This window comes from Typha angustifolia, chromosome 12, assembly GCF_048772165.1.
Source record: "Typha angustifolia cultivar Huaian chromosome 12, ASM4877216v1, whole genome shotgun sequence".
Classification (NCBI taxonomy): Eukaryota; Viridiplantae; Streptophyta; class Magnoliopsida; order Poales; family Typhaceae; genus Typha; species Typha angustifolia.
In genome coordinates this window covers 1,274,793-1,295,611 of record NC_133250.1, presented here as the reverse complement: position 1 = coordinate 1,295,611, position 20,819 = coordinate 1,274,793, and the positions used below count along the sequence as shown (strand labels likewise).

The 20,819-nt window shown below is 37.9% G+C and overlaps 4 protein-coding genes and 1 long non-coding RNA gene across 7 annotated transcripts; 4 read left to right on the top strand and 1 right to left on the bottom strand.

Moving 5' to 3' along the window:
* Window positions 1-1,651: 1,651 nt before the first annotated feature.
* LOC140771708 (probable carboxylesterase 18) lies at window positions 1,652-3,170 on the bottom strand. Its single transcript, XM_073113328.1, has one exon. The coding sequence runs from the start codon at window positions 2,796-2,798 to the stop codon at window positions 1,740-1,742; it is 1,059 nt and encodes a 352-aa protein (XP_072969429.1). The 5' UTR covers window positions 2,799-3,170; the 3' UTR covers window positions 1,652-1,739.
* Window positions 3,171-6,129: 2,959 nt separating this feature from the next.
* LOC140771706 (probable sucrose-phosphate synthase 5) lies at window positions 6,130-11,856 on the top strand. Of its 2 annotated transcripts, none has more exons than XM_073113326.1 (15): window positions 6,130-6,446; window positions 6,527-6,616; window positions 6,767-7,050; window positions 7,466-7,529; window positions 7,649-7,875; window positions 8,192-8,687; window positions 8,828-8,962; window positions 9,044-9,175; window positions 9,775-9,951; window positions 10,036-10,089; window positions 10,160-10,222; window positions 10,298-10,810; window positions 10,898-11,239; window positions 11,342-11,469; window positions 11,570-11,856. In XM_073113326.1, exons 1-15 carry the CDS (start codon window positions 6,213-6,215, stop codon window positions 11,826-11,828), a joined length of 3,198 nt encoding a protein of 1,065 aa, XP_072969427.1. In that variant the 5' UTR covers window positions 6,130-6,212; the 3' UTR covers window positions 11,829-11,856. The 2 variants fall into 2 exon arrangements, with proteins under 2 accessions (XP_072969427.1, XP_072969428.1); XM_073113327.1 differs by having other exon boundaries at window positions 6,131-6,446; window positions 10,301-10,810.
* A 247-nt stretch (window positions 11,857-12,103) lies between these two features.
* LOC140771709 (glycerophosphodiester phosphodiesterase GDPD4) lies at window positions 12,104-16,598 on the top strand. 2 transcript variants are annotated; one of them, XM_073113329.1, is made up of 9 exons: window positions 12,104-12,300; window positions 12,382-12,468; window positions 12,551-12,648; window positions 13,831-13,891; window positions 13,978-14,058; window positions 14,255-14,347; window positions 15,771-15,860; window positions 15,989-16,116; window positions 16,228-16,598. In XM_073113329.1, the coding sequence occupies exons 1-9, from the start codon at window positions 12,109-12,111 to the stop codon at window positions 16,391-16,393; spliced, it is 996 nt and encodes a 331-aa protein (XP_072969430.1). In that variant the 5' UTR covers window positions 12,104-12,108; the 3' UTR covers window positions 16,394-16,598. The 2 variants fall into 2 exon arrangements, with proteins under 2 accessions (XP_072969430.1, XP_072969431.1); XM_073113330.1 differs by having other exon boundaries at window positions 15,989-16,144; window positions 16,228-16,368.
* A 1,155-nt stretch (window positions 16,599-17,753) lies between these two features.
* On the top strand, window positions 17,754-19,615 carry LOC140772445 (uncharacterized). The gene is made up of 3 exons (XR_012106295.1): window positions 17,754-17,900; window positions 18,238-18,355; window positions 19,587-19,615. It is a non-coding gene; the product is annotated as an uncharacterized lncRNA (long non-coding RNA).
* A 51-nt stretch (window positions 19,616-19,666) lies between these two features.
* Window positions 19,667-20,188, top strand: LOC140771977 (VQ motif-containing protein 31-like). The gene has a single exon (XM_073113834.1). The coding sequence runs from the start codon at window positions 19,667-19,669 to the stop codon at window positions 20,186-20,188; it is 522 nt and encodes a 173-aa protein (XP_072969935.1).
* Window positions 20,189-20,819: the final 631 nt, after the last annotated feature.

The window sequence follows — 20,819 nt, the reverse complement described above, 5'->3', positions numbered from 1 at the left end:
TAATTAGATCAATTTATATAAATTTTTTTAAATGGCTATAAAATTTGTTAAGTCGTTTTTCAGTTTAGTGATTTATATAAGAATTTATCATTTAAGAATTAGCAATTTAAAAAAAAATTATATAAATTATCGACCTAGTCATCGTCTCAATCAGCGGTTTTATAACTCACCTAGGTTTTAAGATATATTAGATAAACAGTAAAGAAAGTTTTGCTGGCCTAATCAAACACTAAATTACTTTAAACTAATTTAAGATACTTAAATCTCAACTAAAAAATAAGACTAACTAATCGAGCTTGAAGCTTAATGTCAAATCAACCGGTGCTGAAGTCTTATATGAAGTCTTATATCTAATTTTCTTAGATGCATGAATCATACAATTCAACTCCATGTCTCCATCCAACTCATTAAAGCATGATAGATACAATGAGGGAGAAAAAGAGAGGTAGAAAGAAGTGGAGAAGAAAGAACTTGGAATATGTTTGCATGCTTGCTTTTGTTGTAGTCTATTGACTATTTTGGAACCTCCTTAAGAAAAGTAGTGAATCTAACAATTAATTAATTATCTTTTTGTTTTTCCTGTGGTTAAATTAGTCTTCTCTTTAAAAATAGTAAAGTTGTAAATGATAATTATTTTCTTCTATCTTTAATTGGTCTATAAAACTACATAATGTTCTTGATTCCTATAAAGAATGACAATTTGATCTCTTGATAGATATAGGGATAGAATTCTATTTCACCCATTGATTGACATGAATCAAATTATATCTCATCTTCAAATATTACACTAATTTTATAACAAAAGAAATTGATGATCACCATGTCAATGTCAATAGAAACCAATGCTTGGAATATCTCTGTGATGATATCTTTCCAGTTGAAAATTTTCACTTTAATTTTGTTTGAAGAAGTCATTAAAGATAACCAAACTATCATCTTTCTATATAAATTTTATAAATCATTGTCTTATGTAGCGATTTTTATATCGGATATATTTCTTCTCCTCTTATAATAAATCGTCGTCACGAAGAGCAATTCATTAATCGTTTTCGTTAATAGTTTTTTCAGCATGTTGGTCTAGTAATTAGTTGACTGAGAGTGAATAGAACCACTAATCTACCATTAAAAAGTATTAATATCAGTGCCTAATAGAAAAATGGAACTAAGAAAAGTAGATTTTAATTTAGATTAAAATTAGAACAACAGTAGTTAGTGTCAAAAGATATTCTTTAGGATTATCTTCTTCTTCTTTTTCAAAACTATTTTAGTAAATCTAGTTAGTGTGAGATTAATGAATATTTTAGCAAATTTAGTTTAAAATTAGGGAAATTTGTATATAGCATCCCAGCTATATGATTTAACGAATAAACTTTCAGAACTTGATTATCGAGACCGACTCCAAACAGCTAATTCAACTCCTTGCTAAGAAAGCGATGGCAATCATTTTCTGCAGAATACTATCAGGGATATTCAACACCTTACTTCCTTGTTTCAAAAAAAGCTACTTTTGCCGCTAACTGGTTAGCATTTTCTGGGATGGCTTAGGTATGCCTGAGCTTATATCTATTTTATGCTCAGATGCTACGCAGTAGTCCGTAATTTTTCGAATTACCTTGCCTTTTTTTTTAATGCAATTTTAATTATAAATATATATATATAATAACGTTTCAGTTCAAGCAGTATATTAGAAAAATAGTGATAATTGGAGGGGTGTGGAATTACACTTGTACCCTTACTATTTATTCATCGTCATCGTCGTCGTCATCATCATCGACGCCTTTCGGAAACCTATATTTATGAAGAAACCCCTTGATTTCTTCTAGAAGCTTCTGCGACTCTCCCAACTCCTCGAATGCGTAGAAGTAATGAATCGTATCGGGAAACTCCAGAACCTCAACCTCCTTCCCTGCTCTCCTCAGCGTCTCCGCGTACCTCCGCTGCCAATCCTGGAGCGGATCGTATCCTCCCACCACTACCATCGCCGCCGCCGGAAATCCCTTCCCCACCGCCGCAGCCGTCACGTGCGCCGCCTCGTGGTTCCGATCTGCCCCCTCCGGCAAGAACGCCTTCCACGTCCAGTCTGTCACCTTCAGCGAGACGAGCGGAGCTCTGCTTAGCCGGATCTCCGACTCCGTCCTCTCCTCCCCTCCGAAGAACGGCTGGATGGCTATGATCCCGGCGATCCGAACTCGAGCCTTAGCGTCGCTGGCTGCGGCGAAGGAGGGCCACCGGAGGGCGACGTGGTGGGCGATGTTGCCGCCGGCGCTGTCGCCGGCGATGAAGATGGTGGAGAGGTCGAGGTCGAGGTCGGCGGATTCGAGGAAGCGGAGGGCGGCGAGGCCGTCGTCGTAGGGTTCGGGGAAGCGGTGCTCCGGCAAGAGACGGTAGCTGGGGGCAACGACGGCGTAGCCGGTGGAGCGGCAGATCCGGCGGAAAAGGGAATCGTAGGAGCGGGAGGATGGGGAGAGGGACACGAAGCCGCCGCCGTGGAAGAAGACGATCACCGGCGGCCGGCGGCCGGAACCCTCGCCGGCCGGAGTGAAGAGGCGGAGCCAGAGGCCGCGGGAGGGATCAAAGGTGAGGTCAGTGGAGCGTACGCCGTCAACGGGGTTAGGATTGGCGGAGGCTTGGGGGTCGAAGAAAGAGAAGAGACGGCGGTTGATGGTGCCGTTAGGGCGCCGTGCTAAGGACGCAATGGCGTCAATGAGCCATATGTTGAGGCGAATCTTCCACGGTAACGACGGGGGGAGGACAGCCTGACGGCGGCTGGTATTTTCCGGTAAGGACTTATTCGTCATTTTCACTATTATTTAGGAGGACAAATTTTAGAGGTAGTAGTTTGGAGAGAGTGGGCATCTATCGATCTATCTATGATTCTATTTATATTAAGAGTTTTTGACCAAACTAGTATTCCAACTTTCTTTACGTCTTTATTACATTTTAATTTGCCGTAGAATAAGGACGATTACTTTGAAATTTAAGTTGTTTTTCCAATTAAATGGGAGGAAGATAATCAAATAGAAGTGGTTATTTACAAATACATCACCAAGAATGAGAAGTCTCCTTATATTTGAAAAGAAAATAATAATTTAGAATTACTTCTTGAAATATTATGAGAGTTTTTTAACCATCTATTTTTATTAGAAAATGATAATATAATCTATTGATTAATTTTGTTTATAATTAAATATTAAATATAGAGCTGGAGTGCACGGGACTCTAAGTTGGAGATGCTCTTAGATATGGTTGACCTGGCTCACCTAGTCAGCAGCAATACATTTACTGTAACTCTGTAAGCATTATTATATTTGATAACCCTTTACTACAGTAAATTGAAAACAACAGACCAACTTCTTTAGATATTAAGTCGATACTAAAAGTCTTTCATCCAATAGAGCTGCAAATAGTGCTCTAAATTTGGAGCCAACGCACAAAATTTAGACCTCCATCCGAGAATTTAGAGCCCAGCAATAATACTATTCAACTTTTTAAAATTTTAATTTTGCCCTATAAAAGTTTAATCCAAATATTTAAATTTTATCAGTATTTTTTATTAAATAATTTAGTTAGTTAAATTATATAATTATTTTTATTAATTATTTTTAATAAAAATAGTACCGTTAATATAATTTAGATGTGTTTAATTAAGAAAGTAGTAATTTAAAATTATTTTTGAAATATTTAAATATTAGTTTTATTATAAAGATGTCGACGAGAATTTTCTAATGATATATTTTTTTTATTAAAAAATAATAACATTAAGATGACCAATTAAGTGATTTAAAATAAAATAAATAAATATATATATATATATTATATTAATTTAATAATAAATATTAAGCTTATTGGAGTGCATGGGCCTCTTTTGGCTCTATATTTGAAACTCTCTGGGCTCTAAATATAGAGCATCTATAAAAACTCTTCCTTGGAGATGTTCTAAAACAAGTGCTAATACATAGTTTAACTCAGAGAAATATTCTGGCATTCCCAGTATAACACCTGGGCCTTGTACAGGCTTTTGGTCTGGGCCAGGCCCAAGCCCAGTACAATGTAATGTAGTGAGATTCCACCCATGAGATCAGCCCAATAAGATGACCCCATGGCCGAATCTAGCTTTGATACTATGTTTTGCATAGCAAATTAACCTCAAAACTTTTAAAAAGAAAAACATTAGATAAAAGGAGTAGAAACATAATCATGCAACTCATGTAAGGATTCGATTTGTCGACTAACAACTTAAGCTTTTAAGCGGAGTAACCTACTCCGTTGAAATTGACAACCAGATTTTTTTTTTTTTTTCTCTTTCCTTCTTTTCGGCTGAGTATCGATGATTTTACCTGACTGCCTGCCGAGAATCCCTTAACCTTGCCATAATTTGGCCATCTTAGAGAGTTTTCTACAGCAGAGCATCTATCTTTAGAGGCCCTTGTTTGTGGAAGGATGCTAAAGAGTGAGGCAAAAATGCTCCAAGATGTTGGAACTTGTTCGTCTTCCTAATTGCAGTCTGGAAGAATCTGATTCCACAACATCTGCCTCCATGTTGAATTCGAGTTTGCCATTAATTAAAGCAATGGCATGCACATGATGTGCTTCAACATCATATACTCCTCTGCTTTTGATTCTTTTCAAGAGTTCGATTTCTTTTTCTATAAAATATTATATAATAAAAATAAAATCACATCTAATCACATTTTCATGTTTGTAATTAAAAAAACACCGATCTCTCAACATCTCATATCTCTCTCTCTCTCTCTCTCTCTCTCTCTCTCTCTCTCTCTCTCTCAGCAGATCATAGCAGCATAATTCATAGGGAAGCAAAGGAAAGTCAAGAATTGAGACAAAAGAAGGGATATTCCTCAAGATATCCAATCCAATGCATACCTCACACTTCACATCTTGGAACTAGTGATGGTTGCAACTTCAAGATCCAAGGTATTGGCTTCATGTATCAAATCCATTCTCTCTCTCTCTCTCTCTCTCTCTCTTTTGTTTATTTATTTATTTTCTGCACACTTTATCTCTTCTTTCCATTTTGGAATTTCGAATTTGGATTTGCCCAATGGCTTCTGCATTATGTGGTGCTGGAAAAGTGTGGATTGGATGCTTTTCTGTGGGAATTATTGGGTCCTAAGTTGTTGAATTTTAATTGGATACAAATATATATATATATATACAAACTGCTGACACATTTATATTTCAACTTACAAAGTCATAAGATTTTGATAGAATCTATCATTAGGACAAAAATATTTAAGTTTAATATATGTTGTAATAATATATTTAACCTTTGATTTATTTCCTACTTTTACAACTTAATCTATTTCCCTCTCTAGAGAAAAAAATAAATAAGCAAAATATGGTGATTAAGTACAATAGAATAAAGAATAATTTTTTGTGCAATAATTCAATAAAAGTTAAGCCTTTTTTCCCTTCCTAAAATCTCCTCAGAGAGAGAGAGAGAGAGAGGGGGGGGGAGGGGAGGGGAGAGAAATGAATGCATCTTTCTTTTTGGGCATAAAGCCTTATCTCTCTATCAAGAAATTTATTTAAAAAAGAGAGAGAGAGAGAGAGAGGGAGGAGATACTACCAATATTGGGATCTGGGAATTTAGATAATTCTCTTGAATTAATGAGGAGAATATTATTGGGACATTCTATGGCTTGCTTCCTATCTTTTGGATGTTGAGAAATATCTAGCAACTATTGCATTCTATTTGTTTTAGAAGACTTGATGCTAATGGACCTTGGAATATGTAGGAAGAATCTAACCTTAAAACTTTATATCAAAGCATAATCTTTGATGCCCAAGAAGAATCCCATTTCTCTTTTACATTGGAGCTGGACTATGTGTAAACATGTTTATATTTAAAAAAAAAAAAAAGAATAGGTAATAATTTTCTTCTATATTAGATTAAAAATCTAATCATGTATTTCTCAAACAATAAAAGATAAAAATTGATATTAATTATCCTTCTCAATGTCCTTCCCCTTTTAATTAGAGAAAATTATATAATAAATAAAAAGTATATGCATCTTTATTTATAAAATAATTAGTTAGAATATAGGGTGTTATATGTAATTTTCTCTTAACGTTCTCTTATTCTCCCTCTATCTCTCTCCTCCCTATTTAAGAGAGGCTACATTCTCTCTCCCTTTCTCCAAGGGCTAATCACTCACATATCATACCACTGCACCAATCTTAAAGCTCCTCTGATGGCAGTGAACGAGTGGATCAACGGCTATCTCGAGGCCATCTTAGACGCCGGAGCCAAGCTTAGAGAGCAAACCCTCCCTCATTTTTCTTCTTCTTCTTCTTCCAAGGCTCCGTTCGACGACGAGCTCGACGGCGAAGGCAAGGACAAGGCTGCTTACAGCCCTACCAAGTACTTCGTCGAGGAAGTCGTCTCCCGCTTCGACGACACCGATCTCCACAAAACCTGGGTCAAGGTAGTATCATCTAACGTTCATATATATACTCTTATACAGCATCATCGATCAAATCTTACAGTAATTACTAACACTCGTAGGTCGTGGCGACGAGGAATAGCCAAGAACGCAACAACCGTCTTGAGAACTTGTGCTGGAGAATATGGCATCTTTCTCGCAAAAAGAAGCAGGTGCTATATATATATATATTAGAGAGAGAGAGAGCCTTCTCCTTTTTGCTGGATATTTTTTGCAAGGATACATATCAATGTAGGTGGTGAATTGGTGATCGTCATATCTCCTAATTATTTCTTATGGTTGTGAAATTAATCGACGGGCAGATCAAGTGGGAGGACGCGCGGCAACTGGCGAAAAGGCGGCTGGAGCGAGAGCAAGGAAGCAAGGAGGTGGCGGAGGACCTGTCGGAGTTATCGGAGGGCGAGAAGGAGAAGGAGAAGGAGAAGGAGAAAGAGAAAGAGAACCATAAGAATAACAACAACAGTACTGACAGTAATGTCGTTAATGGCAGCTTTGCGAGGATTAATTCAGATACGAAGATTTGGTCAGAGGGAGAGGAGGAAGAGGAAGAAGGGAAGAGGAAGAAGCTCTACGTTGTTTTGATCAGGTTAGTAGTATCAGTATGCACGTCCACAATTTATTTTATTCATATTTCATTCGCCATTTTTGGACCATTGCTTTAAGATATGGTGACATACTTAGATTGTTTCTTTTTCTTTTTTTCCCCCCCTTTTTTGGTGGACTTTTTTTTTTTTTCACTCTAGGAGTTAATGGTCGAAAAAGAGAAGTGAAAGCTAGAAAGTTTCTTGTGAGATTACTTTAGTATACTTAGATTATGGAGATTATTATTATTTTTTTGAAATAATATTAAAATGTAGGTGGTGGGCTCTGGCCCATTTAAGCGTGTAAATGGGCTTTTGGTCTCTCTTATACAATAAGCTCATCAACCCTATTGTTTAATGGCATACTTATATATATATATATATATATCCATATTTTATTTTTTTTGTGACATATTGTAGCTTGCATGGGCTAGTAAGAGGAGAAAACATGGAGCTTGGAAGGGATTCAGATACAGGAGGGCAGGTGCGTCCAAAAGAAATAAAAAAAAAAAAATCTCTATTCAACACTACAAAATTCATTTATCTGCTTTATTTTATAATAAATTTATAACAAATTTATTAAATTTTGGTACGGATGATCAGGTGAAGTATGTAGTTGAGCTAGCTCGAGCCCTTGCCGCGACCAAAGGGATCTACCGAGTGGACCTCTTGACTCGCCAAATCTCGTCACCGGACGTTGACTGGACTTACGGTGAACCCGTCGAGATGCTGACTCGACCATCAGATTTTGATCCTAGTAGGGATGGCAGTGGGGATGACGATGGCTGCGGAGCTTATATCATTCGTCTTCCTTGCGGACCAAGAGATAGGTAAATTTTCTGTCTTACATACGTAGGGTATCACTAGATACCTTTTGTTGGTATAATCTTCAAATCTACTTCATTTTCTAGTCATTTTATTTTTCTACTGGAATATTCTTATGGTCCTTTTTTCCAAAGATTGGGATCTGAGATAGTTTAGTTGGAAAACAGAGTATACCAAAAATGCACTGAGGATTGATCTTTCTCTTACTCAAATATATGCACACAAAAAATAAATAGGAGCAGTTTTCAAATACACAACAAAGGGAGGCCATTTCATGCCCTGAAAAAGGATTATAAACTTGTTAGATTTTCATATAATTAGGTACATACCAAAGGAATCTCTCTGGCCTTACATCCCGGAGTTTGTGGACCGGGCCTTGGCCCACATAACCAATGTGGCTCGATCCCTCGCCGATCAACCCATCGCCACCGACGATGGTGCCGCCAAGCCGGTGTGGCCGTATGTGATCCATGGGCACTATGCCGACGCGGCGGAGGTGGCGGCTCGGCTCGCGAGTACCCTAAACGTGCCGATGGTGATGACGGGCCACTCTTTGGGCCGAAACAAGTTGGACCAGCTCCTGAAATTGGGCCGGCTCACTAAAGATGACATCAATTCTACTTATAAGATCATGAGGAGGATTGAGGCAGAGGAGACTGGGGTTGATGCAGCTGAGATGGTGGTCACAAGCACTCACCAGGAGATTGAGGAGCAATGGGGGTTGTATGATGGATTTGATCTCAGGCTGGAGAGGAAGATGAGGGTTAGGAGGAGGAGGGGTGTTAGCTGCCTCGGCCGCTACATGCCTCGCATGGTGGTAAGCCCACATTTTTATTATTTATATTCTACCTTTTATCTTTTTATTATTATATAAGTATTGTTTATCATTCGACTCCTACATTCTGTTTTTATTGCCCCCAAAACTCTTATTCTTTGCTTTAATTGATGAATAAATAGGTGATACCTCCAGGGATGGACTTTAGCTATGTGAACACCCAGGACTTAATTGAGGGAGATGGTGATCTCCAAACCCTAATTAGCTCAGACAGGGCTCAAATGACCAAAAGACATCTCCCACCAATATGGTCCGAGGTAATCTTATAATTTAGTTCATCATAAACATTAAAAAAAGGAAAAAGAAAATATGGTACTAAGGAATATTTTTATGACTAGATAATGAGATTTTTCACCAATCCACACAAACCGATGATCCTCGCGTTGTCCCGACCCGACCCTAAGAAGAATGTTTGGGCTCTGCTCAAGGCCTATGGTGAAAGCCGCCGCCTTCGAGAGCTTGCAAACCTGGTAATATTACGGCACTCCTTATAATAATTGTGATCTTGTCCGATTTTTATTGCAGTATGATCGTCATGACATAGATATAAAAACAACTTAATTATCCCTATAGAAATCTAGTCTGAAATAAGAATGGTAATGGCAAATTGGAACCAATGAATTACATCAATTCTAACATTTTCATAGTTAGTGTTGAAAGGAAAATTAAGAAAATTATAACTAATATCCTATACTTTGACTATATTATGAATAAAACCCTCTTTTTTAAATTTATAAATATAGCATCATATGTGCTAAAAATTACTAAGTAACACCAGAGATGAATTTAATCTAACAAGCAAGAGTGTAACAAAAATTGCAATATTCCGTTCATTTCAAATGATATTTTTAATATTACCTAAATTACTCTCATCTCACTCTACTTATGATCTTTGAGATTAAAATAAAATATTTTTGAATCAGTTGATTAATACATCTTAATCAAAAAATGCCCTCTATTTATTTATCTATAATACAATTAAAATGTAAAAAATATTTAAAGTTAATAAGGTTAGTTGACAAAGTTTTATTACTCTTTTTTTTCGCTTAATTTAATGATATATTTGCAGACATTAATACTGGGGAATAGAGATGATATAGAAGAGATGTCTGGGAGCAGTGCCACAGTTCTCACCACAGTTCTCAAACTCATTGATCGATATGATCTCTATGGTCAAGTGGCTTATCCTAAGCATCATAAGCAATTAGATGTCCCCCATATTTATCGTCTTGCTGCCAAAACTAAGGTATTTAATCTCATATATATATATATTATTTTGATGTATATATGTATATATTTATTTATTTATATATGTTGTTTTTTTGGGTAGGGGGTTTTCGTCAATCCAGCTCTGGTGGAACCTTTTGGTCTTACTCTGATAGAGGTGCGTGATTGTAAATTGTTCAGGGTTTTTTGTGTAAAAGTAGCTGATGAGGATTAGGGTTAATTTCCAGGCCGCTGCTTATGGATTACCGGTGGTTGCTACTAAGAATGGAGGGCCTGTAGACATTATTAAGGTAATTAATTATATTGTAGAAGAAAAGTTTAGGGTGTAAATTGTGAAATTATTTAGAAATTTGATTATTTTAAAGCAGGCGCTAAACAATGGCCTGTTGGTGGACCCCCACGACCCCGCCGCCATCTCCGACGCCCTCCTGAAGCTCCTCGCCGATAAGTCCCTCTGGCTCGACGCCCGCCGCCACGGCCTCCGCAACATCCACCGGTTCTCCTGGCCCCACCACTGCCGCCACTACCTCTCCCACGTCGCCCGCCACTGCCGGCCCCCTTCGTCTACCCTCGCCTTCCCGCCGCGTCTCCCCCCCTCCGACGCCGACGACGAGCCCCTGTCCGACTCCCTCCGCGACCTCTCCATCCGCTTGGCCTCCACCGACGGCTCCGACTTCAAGCACACCAACGGCGGCGCTGACGTCACCGCCACCATCCTCGACGCCCTCCGCCGCCACCGCGGCCACGCGGTGGCCAGCAACGCCGCGGCCCTGAGGTTCTCCCCCGGTCGGAGGCAGCTTCACCTCGTGATCGCCGCAGACTGCTACGATGGAGATGGACGGCTGCTGATCGACGATTTCAAGTCCGTCGTCGAACAGGTAAGAGTGACGTAAACTATTTCACTTCGCACCCTGCAATTATAAGCTTATTCTATTTTACACCCTAACTTTTTCGAATAATTAAAGGTGATGAGCATGGGGGGCCCCAACGGGAGTACGGGCTACGTGCTCTCCTCCGGGTCCACCATCTCGGAGGTCGTGGACGCATTGAGATGCTGCCACGTGGACCCGAGGGAGTTCGACGCCCTGATCTGCAGCAGTGGGGCCGAGGTCTGCTACCCCTGGAGGGATCTGGACGCCGACGTGACGTACGGATCCCACGTGGAGTTCAGGTGGCCGGCGGAGCACGTGCGGTCCGCCGTGCCGAGGCTTGCCATGCTTGACGGGGCGGAGGAGGATGACCTGGCACTTGATGACGTGGCTTCGTCTGCGCACTGCTACGCTTACTCCGTCAAGCCAGGAGCTAAGGCGAGCACGATTAACAGTTCTCTCTCACTAATTACCGTAGGTGGTCTGCATATTTGCAGATTACTACCTCCTCTTTCTGAAAATTACCCTTTACTTCTGTAGGTTCGAAAGATTGATGCAATCAGGCAGAGGCTTCGAATGCGGGGTTTCCGATGCAACCTCGTGTACACACGAGCATGCACGCGTTTGAACGTTGTGCCCCTTTTTGCATCCAGACCCTATGCCTTAAGGTAAATACTCAAAAACCCCCCACTTCTTCTTCTTTTTTACTTTAAAATTAGAAATGCATTAATAATATTACTATTTCTTTTTGGTGCATTAATTTTGAAGGTATCTATCAATACAATGGGGAATGGACCTCTCAAAGGTGATAGTATTTGTGGGAGAGAAAGGCGACACAGATCACGAGAGACTCCTCCCAGGTCTTCACAAGACTGTGATCCTCCAAGCTTTGGTTGCTCATGGGAGTGAGAAGCTCCTACGAGATGTGGATAGTTATAAGATGGAAGAGGTGGTTCCACTGGATGCCCAAAACATCCTTCTCCTCCATAAAGACCGTAAGGTTTCTGATGTATTAAATGCCATGTAAAGGATTCCAAAATATGCCTCAGAAAAAATAACAAGATTTAGTATAGAAAAAGAAATACTATCCGAGTTGACCGAGCAAAAAATCTTCTTTATTTCTTTCATTGAAAGTGGGTGTGATTTGCAAAATTGCAAATGGTGAAACATTGAAACATGATGACGCGTTGCCCAAACCGCAAATTCATGTAAAATATAGGGTGGGATATGTAAATTACGTTAGACTGACGGCGTATAATTGACTCCCTCCTCGGTCGAGATCGAACCCGGAGGAGGAGAGAACCAAAATGACAAGAATAGCCCTTCCTCGGAAATGGAGGTCGCCTACTCCCTCTCTTCCCCTCTTCCCGTCGAAGAAGAATCCACGCGCCTCCCGATCGATCTCGTCGAATCGATTCCTCCGCCTCCTCCTCCTCATCGCCTTCTTCGCCCTCATCCCTCCCCTCGTCTTCCACTTCCGCCTACGCCGAATCCACCAGGTGCAGCTAAAACCCTAATTTCCCTATTCCGTCGGTTCCTGCAAACCCTAGTCTATAATCACTCTTCTCCTTTTCTTCCAGATGCGCTCGCGGAAGTGCGGGTGGATCGAAAGCCCTCCTCTTGTTTGCGCGCATGGAGGCGATTCGACTAGAGCTGCGCCGAATACTGTAAGTGTGGTAGGGTTTTGTACTCTATGATGAGGACTTATGAGTTGTGGTGATGGTTGGTTTGTTGTGTTATGGTTAATAGCTGGATGCGTATAGGATTGCACTCAGTTCTCGCGTGGATTGTGTTGAAATTGATGTCTCCAGAACGTTGGATGGGGCGTTGGTTGCGCTTCACGATAGGTATTTTTCCATTTTTTTTTTTAATGTTTCATTCATGCATGCGTTTGAGGAAAATGTAAGTCCGGCGACAATTAGCATTTCACATCATAAGAATGTCGAATCATTTTCCAGTCGAAATGGAACTTATGGAGGATTATTCATTTCTTTTAGTGAGATATATCATGATCTCCTTGCAGTCTGATACAAGTTCTATGACAAGCACATGCACAGATTAAATAGGAAATCGGGTGAATTGGGTCTTATTCAAATAAGGCCTTATAGATCTTCTAGAATGAGTAACAATGAAAATTTGTTGAAGCTAAGTGAATTTTCAATGGGTTAAGTGCATTTTACCGCCTGTATTTATGCCAAAATTAATTTATTTTCTATACTTAAAAAAGTCTCAAGGCAGTCCTCGTATTTATGACTAAAGTGAAATCGTTAATTTTTTCATTAAATTTAACTAAATAATGTCAAAATAACTAAAATGCTCCAATCATGTTTGTTAGAGAAGACATACAGATTTTAATATAATATAACAAAATTACGAAAATTGCCATGGTACTTGATTAAATTTAATAGAAAAACTAACAGTCTCAATTTAGTTATAAGTATATAGATTGATTTGAGACTTTTTGAAATACAGGAGGTAAAGTGATTTTGAGCTTAAGTACAAGGGGGTAAAATATATTTAACTCATTTCGAATATCTGATATGAGGTCGTAATGAGATAAATGTATTACAGGCAGCTTCAAGTCAATTTGCTTTTTTACCTATTAGCGGAACATTTAACTTCTTTTAAATCTCTTACTCACATATCTTTGTCAAGCTCATGACTTTAGATTGGTCAATTCCTAGGATCCCTATATTTCCAAATGTTAATATTTCTTAAGATACTTAGACAATATATATTGGATGACATGGATTTTATAACCTTTCTCTGTCATAGTTGTTCTTGTTGAAAGGCACTGCAATTAGTCTTGGTTTACTACATATTCATAAGGAGTCTTTCTTGATGTACTGCTTTTCTTTAACAGCTCTATAGTAGTTCTTACATTAGGAAACATCTAAGAATGTCTTTGGAATCTGCTAGCATATTATGAACTTCTGTTGAGTAGTTCTTTAAGTTGGTGTTTTCTTAAATCACTGTCTTGTGTTGGATTCAGATTTGTGAGGGATCTAATTCTTACGTGACACAGGCAGGGATTTGCAGAGAATGTCTGGTAATAGTACTACAAAAGTAGGGTATATGAAAATTAGTGAGGTAAGAATTATTGTTGATTGATTTAGTTCAATTCTTGAAAAATAATCTTCCTGAGTGAAGATATTATCTTTTATTTTGTGGTGTAGATAAAAGAGTTGGATGCATCATTTGGCTTCGGTCATGGCTCCCGTAACCAGGACGTTCCTTTATTGGAAGATGCGTTGGCTGTATGAATACTTTATCATTTGTATAAATCTCTCTTTTACCTTTTTCTTCTTGTTTTTTATAATACATGGACAGTATTGAGTCTATTAATTTGATCTTTTTGTATTAACAAATTGTCTATTTGCATTTCTAACTTTTCTTCTACCATTCTGGTGTTGAAACAAGAAACTTAAGAATAGTTTTTCTCAATTTCTGCAGTTGATCTCGAAGTCAGTGAGGCAGGTGATTTTGGATGTGAAAGTTGGACCGCCTTTATATGAAAGAGGCTTAGCAGAGGTTATACTGTCCATTGTAAGGTCTATGCATTTGATCTATTTTGGTTATGAGCTTCTTTTGGTATTTCATCTTTATGGCTCTGAAAGCTATATATTACATATCTGATACCCATTCTTTATGACATTCATTCTCTTTATAACTTGCCTTGCAAATTTGTTCCTTAATTTGCATATGCAAATTATAACCTTTTATCACATCATGTATGCCATTTTTGGTTAGTTTTGAAGAAAGAATTTCCCAAATACTCTTAACTATTGTCATCCACCATGCCATCTTCTGTACCTTTTACCATCGACTTTAATGTCTGATAAATAGTCTTGATCCTCCATTAGTTATTCCTCTCTCTTCTTATTTACTTCGAGACTCTACTTTTGCTTAGTTTTGGAAGACAGCAGTAGCAGGTCTGAGGTGCTTCAATAATATAGTACACTCCAATAACACCCTTCAAACCTGTCAACCCTCTCCAACTAATATTGATTCTTATATACCATGTTTCTTTGCTCCCGTGGATCCTCTCCTATTTATGATCTCAACCACACATCCTATTACCATCTATGGTAAAGGATGACAGTTTAGAGATAGAAATTACTTCACAAGTATGTGAGAGAGACTTTTGAGATAATACGTGCAATTTTCAAATGTTCATTTTAGTAAAACCCATCTTATTAGTTCATCGTATTTATGGCCCTATTGGAAGTCTGAATGAAAAAGAAAGTTGTTCAATTCTTCAGAAGACGCAAATTACAAGTTCTCAAAACTTCAAGCTTCAATTTTCTCAATCTCGAGCTTAGAGTAATTCATCAAGGTTTGACATTGGTTGGCATGTTGTTATATGTGCCCTTCCTCTTGTTTTGAATTCGGTTGCTCTTCCTGTCATTAGAATCCAGTCCAAATATTGATGGTTTAAGTAATTGCTGACACTAATGACATGCATAATATTTCAGTCCCTCGTCAAGAGCGGCCAACCAATCACTCATGTAACTGAATGAACTGATAATATTATTGTGAAGATCTCTAACTTAGTATTATAGCATGTTGTGCTTTGAGTGTATAAAATATCAGCCTTTTAACTTTATGATTATAGGTTTTTTTGCTTTTGTATGTTATACAACAAGAATACCATAGAATGTTATAGAAAATTAATAATACATATGACACTTACTGTGGCAATTTACACTTGATGTAATCGATTGTTTGTTTCAAGTTAAACAATATCTTAGATATTGAATTCATGTAATGTTTTTCTATGATATGCTGGTTTTGGCTTGTGTGGAAATTTTCACACTTGTGCTTCTATTTGTTTCCTTAGGATTTCCTTTTTAGAAAAGTATCATGTTGTTTTCTGACATCTTCCATTCAAAATTCCAAATTACATATACCATTAAGTTATGTTAGCAATTGTGGTTGCAGCAGACTGATCTGGATGTCGGGTTGGCAGGTTAAGAAGACGCACTGTATGAATTGTCTTATCTGGTCAAAAAGTGACATCATGGGAAGGGATATAATTAAGCTGTCACGAGATGCTATGGTATAAAATGCCTCTAGTTGAAATTTACATACTATGTTGGTAGAATTTTACATACTATGCACAAGAAATTTCTAGATCCCTCACAGCTCTGGCTCCTGTATAAAATCTATCCATTTCTTCTGTTATAGGTTGGCTACATTGTCATGAAAGATTCTTCAACTGGTGCAAGAAGTAACTTACTGAGGATGGAAGGCGCTAAGGTTGTTGGAGTCTACCACCCATTGATAGATGAGAATCTTATGAGGATCCTACATAGGTGAACTATTGTTGTATCTCACGTACTGGTATTCATTGATATCTTGTAGCAAAATTAATAAACATTAACCAAAATTTCCAAGCATGCTGATGTACTTTGTGTTAACGGCAGGAAAGGTAAGAAAGCTTATGCCTGGACTGTTGACGACTCAGACTCTATGCTGAGAATGCTATCTGAGCATGTTGGTGCTGTCGTCACAAGCAACCCTTCCCTTCTTCAGAGCCTAATGCAGGACTTGAAAATGGAGTGCATTGAGGAAGGTTTCCCATTGCCTTGATGACAGATTTTTATTTTATTTTATTTTATTATTAACATAGACCAGTTAAAAGATATGTAATTTTGAATTATTACTCTACAACTATAATCAAAAGATAGAAAGATGAGGTCAGAGAGATTTTTCTTATTTTCTTTTATCTTCCATCTTCAGGCTTCTATTCTGTACTAAACCAATCATTTATATCAAGGCCCTTGGTTACAAATTATACACAGGATTACTGGCCTGAGAATTTCAGAAGCATTTGTGTTTATCTGCTACAATTAAAAACATATTTTAGTTGACCTAGCATTTAGCAATGGAAGAACTCTCTATGAAAGTTGTCAATGCACCCAGATGACTTGATCCGATGCTGAGGTAAAGCATCAACTCTGCTTAAATTCCCCCAACAGAGCATGATTTCCTGAGTTCTTTCTAATGCTTTTTTAGTTTATATTTGAAAGTTTCCATCCAATTCAACCCATCATCTCTGACACGAGGTGCTACAAAACCAATTTCCATATAAATTCTTTTCTGATTCCGTGACTTCTAGCTGTTGAACGTTTACTGAAACTTGGATTCGAGTGACAAAACTTATCTATATTCGAATTTAAATTTTGAAAAAGAAAAGAACCCTTTGAAACATGACTCAGTTAATAAATAGATAACTTGCACAAGGAAAGGAATATTGTACATGTACGAGATTCCATAATTCTTTCATTGTCCCAAATGTCTTGATCCAGTTTGAAATTGCCAACAAATTTGATTCATCTCCTCAATATCCTTTCACATATTACCCCCCCCCCCCCTTCTCCCACTTCCGGACACAAATTAATTCAACTACTCCAACTGCTTAATTCGATACTCTGGTAGAATAATATATATATATATATATGAGAGAACATTATATATTACTTAAACTCTACGTACAACATAATTTGGAATACACACCGAGATAGCGTGTATTATAACCTATTATTAAAATTCTATAGCAAAAAATTAATTTTGACCCCCCTTTTAAACGTATATAAATAAAATTAAACTAAATTCTAATCATCCCCAATGTTTTTAATCAGTTGCCACCACAAGCACACCTCGTGGCTTCTTAGTAACCGAATGCTGACGTGGCTTCTTAGTAAACCGCCTTCTTTACGTACTTCGCTAGAGTTCGCGTTCCGATGCACCCCCCTCGACTCCGTTACACTCCACCGAGGTTTCGTCTCATTGACTCGGTCCACTTTAACTAAAACCATCCAACCGGCACACTCGAAGCGCTACGAAAAAAAACCCCTTTACGCTTCAAAAACGTAATAAAAAGAGTTTCTATCATCCTCTTCTTCTTCCTCTCTCTCTCTCTCTCTCTCTCTCTCTCTCTCTCTCTCCCTTCTCTTCTCGCCTTCGTAGCCTTCCACGCCACCACCTTCTTCTGGTTTTATTCCCATTTTTTTAATCGCGATTTCTCCCTTTAATTGCTGCCGAATCCGCCATTGCTGGCCGCCATCGAGCTGGAGAGAGGAGATACCTTGATCCGGTGAGTTAAATGTTCGTGAAACCCTTTTTTTATTTGTTGCGAAATTTTGATCCCATGGCTCCTCTAAATTTCATACGCTTCTTTTCTTAAAATCTATAGCTATATATAGATATATGAAGTTAAAAACTTGGTCAAAGAAAGTCTCACATTAATTGACCCAACTTTGATATATAGCCCTAACTGCATGATGTAACACCTTCTTGTTACTTTCACCATCTTCTTTCCAAAATCAAGAACTACGTCTGGTTCGAGGAGGCTTTTTTCTGTTGCGAATTGGTGGATAGCAATTGGAATAACTCTTTTCTGGTCGTTTAATTTTTCATCTTCATCTCCATAGTATCTGGCGGTGAGAGAGTATATGTGAAGGTGATCGACTCAAGGAGGAGGTGGAGATCTCTAGGAATTGATTTGGGAGATTGGATTCATATTTTTCTCTTCGGAAAGATCGACAAAAGGTACATTGTTTATTCAAAGAACAAGTTAACAAGCAACGTGATGATCTATTATTATTATTATTCTTATTATTTTCTTTCATATCCTCAACTCTTTGTTCACACTTTGCAGTAGGTTATGAGATTCTTAGCTTGAGTTCAAATCTTGTCAACTTTATTAGTCAATTTCCATAGTAATGGGATTGCAATTGGTGTTCAAATTAAATTATAGGTTGGTCCACTCTTTGTCAAATGCTAACCAATTGTATAAATTCTATTGGTTTCAGATTCTCTTTACCTATTTCTTATTGGGTTTATATATATATATATATAATTTTCAGTGATTTTTTTAAAAAAAATATCACAATTATCACTACATTCTTTTATTGAAATGCCATTAGATTTAGATGGGACTTTTTTATAATATATTCCTAAATGACTAGACTACCCTTCTTCAAGTTTAGAGTGTTAACATATTTATCACTGATTTTTCTCTCTTAGCAAAAAATCTTTTTTATTTTCTTTAATGCTCTGATTTTAAATAATTTATATTACTGCAAAGATCTTAATTTAAATTCAATTTTGATAGTTTTGAAAGAGTTCAATAATTTTAATTGTAATTATAATATTTCAATCTGTGGCAATTATGTAAAAATCTCTTCTTCTCCTCTCTTTTTATCGAACTTAAGCATGCATTAATTCTTAATCACTGTTTTTTTGTTACTAATGCTACTACCTGATTTGTTTTTATTTTTATTTTTGCAAATTAGGTACATTTTTCAAAAAAATTCAAAATATTTCCACAAAAATATTTCAAGTTAGGATAGATTCTTCACTTGAATATTCTAATAGTATTGTTATCTACTGCTAAAATCGCCGGCTTTAAGAGCGATTTGCTTTCTCTAAAAGTGGTTTTACTTAACCTATCAATCTAAAAGAAGAAAAGATGGAAACTTCTTGTCTACTTATCCATCTCTTTATTACAGAAAAAGTCAAGGAAATAGATCATCCTGGCTTTAAATTCTATATATATATATATATGAGAATCTATGTATCACCTAGGTGTACATTCCATCAAATAGAAGGTTCACATGTCAGCCAACTGGATCCTAAAGTGAATCTAAATAATACTTTTATCTTCTCTCTCTCTCTCTCTCTCTCTCTCTCTCTCTCTCTTATCTCTTTATCTCTTTTCGTTAAAAACAAAACAAAAACTTAAATCATTCATCATGCCTTTGCTTGTGACTCCATGCAGGCCTCCACCACCTTATTGCTGCTACCTTCACGCAAAACCCCTCTCTCTTTCTCTCTCTCTCTCTCTCTCTCTGTGATCTAATGGAGATGCCTTCTTTCGGCTCCTCCTCCTCGTCGTCCTCCCCGCATCTACCCACCACCACCTTCGTCCACGCCGACCCGGCCGCGTTCAAAGAGCTCGTCCAAAGACTCACCGGCCCCTCGGCGCACGACACCTCCGCTGACTTCCACTACCACCACCATCCGCCGTCGTCACCGACAGCGAGGCCGCCCGGCGTCAAGCGGCCCATGTTCAAGCTCCACGAGCGGCGGCCCGCGGGCTACCGGCCGAAGCTCACCATCATGAAGCCTAACCCTAATCCCCTCTCGGCCAGCCCGGGGATCTTATCGCCGTCGTCGGACATGGCCGGACTCTGCATAGGGGATAAGGACAGTCCCGCGGCGTCGACGAACGTGGGCTTAAACCCGGAGGAGGAGGAGAAGGCGATCAAAGAGCGGCGGTTTTACCTGCACCCCTCGCCCCGGAGGAACGCCGCCGCCGCCGCGCCGGAGTTGCTGTCGTTGTTCCCTCTTGCTTCTCCTAAGTCTCGTCAATTCCATTAATCTTGGCAACAAATTAGTGTTGCCATGATTAATGTCACGTTAGATCTCCTATTGTTTGTTGTGTAACTATGACATAGTGTTATTGTTATCGTCGTCATCTCGATCTTAATAGAATAATTTTAAGGTAAGTTGGAATACTTACCTTATAATAATACGCAAACATCTTAACATGATAGAAGAATAGATGCCATAAAATATAATCATATTAAAATTTTTAATACTTTTAGCTATTAGAAGCACATAATCTGCACACATTCCCTCAAAGAATACCTCCATCCAATTAGCTAGTAATTGGATATTAATTTTTAACTTTGAAACAGAAAGTGTTTTATAGCACCTAAATTAGATGTACTGCTAAGAGTTATTAATAAGGTTTTTATAATCTCATTTTAAATTTTTTATTTTTTTATTTTTAGAATGAGATGAACAAGCGTCAACATACAGGGTTAAAAATAAAAATCATTTTTTATATTTATTTTTTATTCATATATGTTGATCGTTGCGTGTTAAAATGATCATTGATTTGTCTACATATGATTGGCTACATTAATTACAAGGAAATATTCCGATATTATAGGGGGTTTGATTGCAAAATCTTTTCTTCAATTTTTGCCTATTCGGTTTGCCAAAT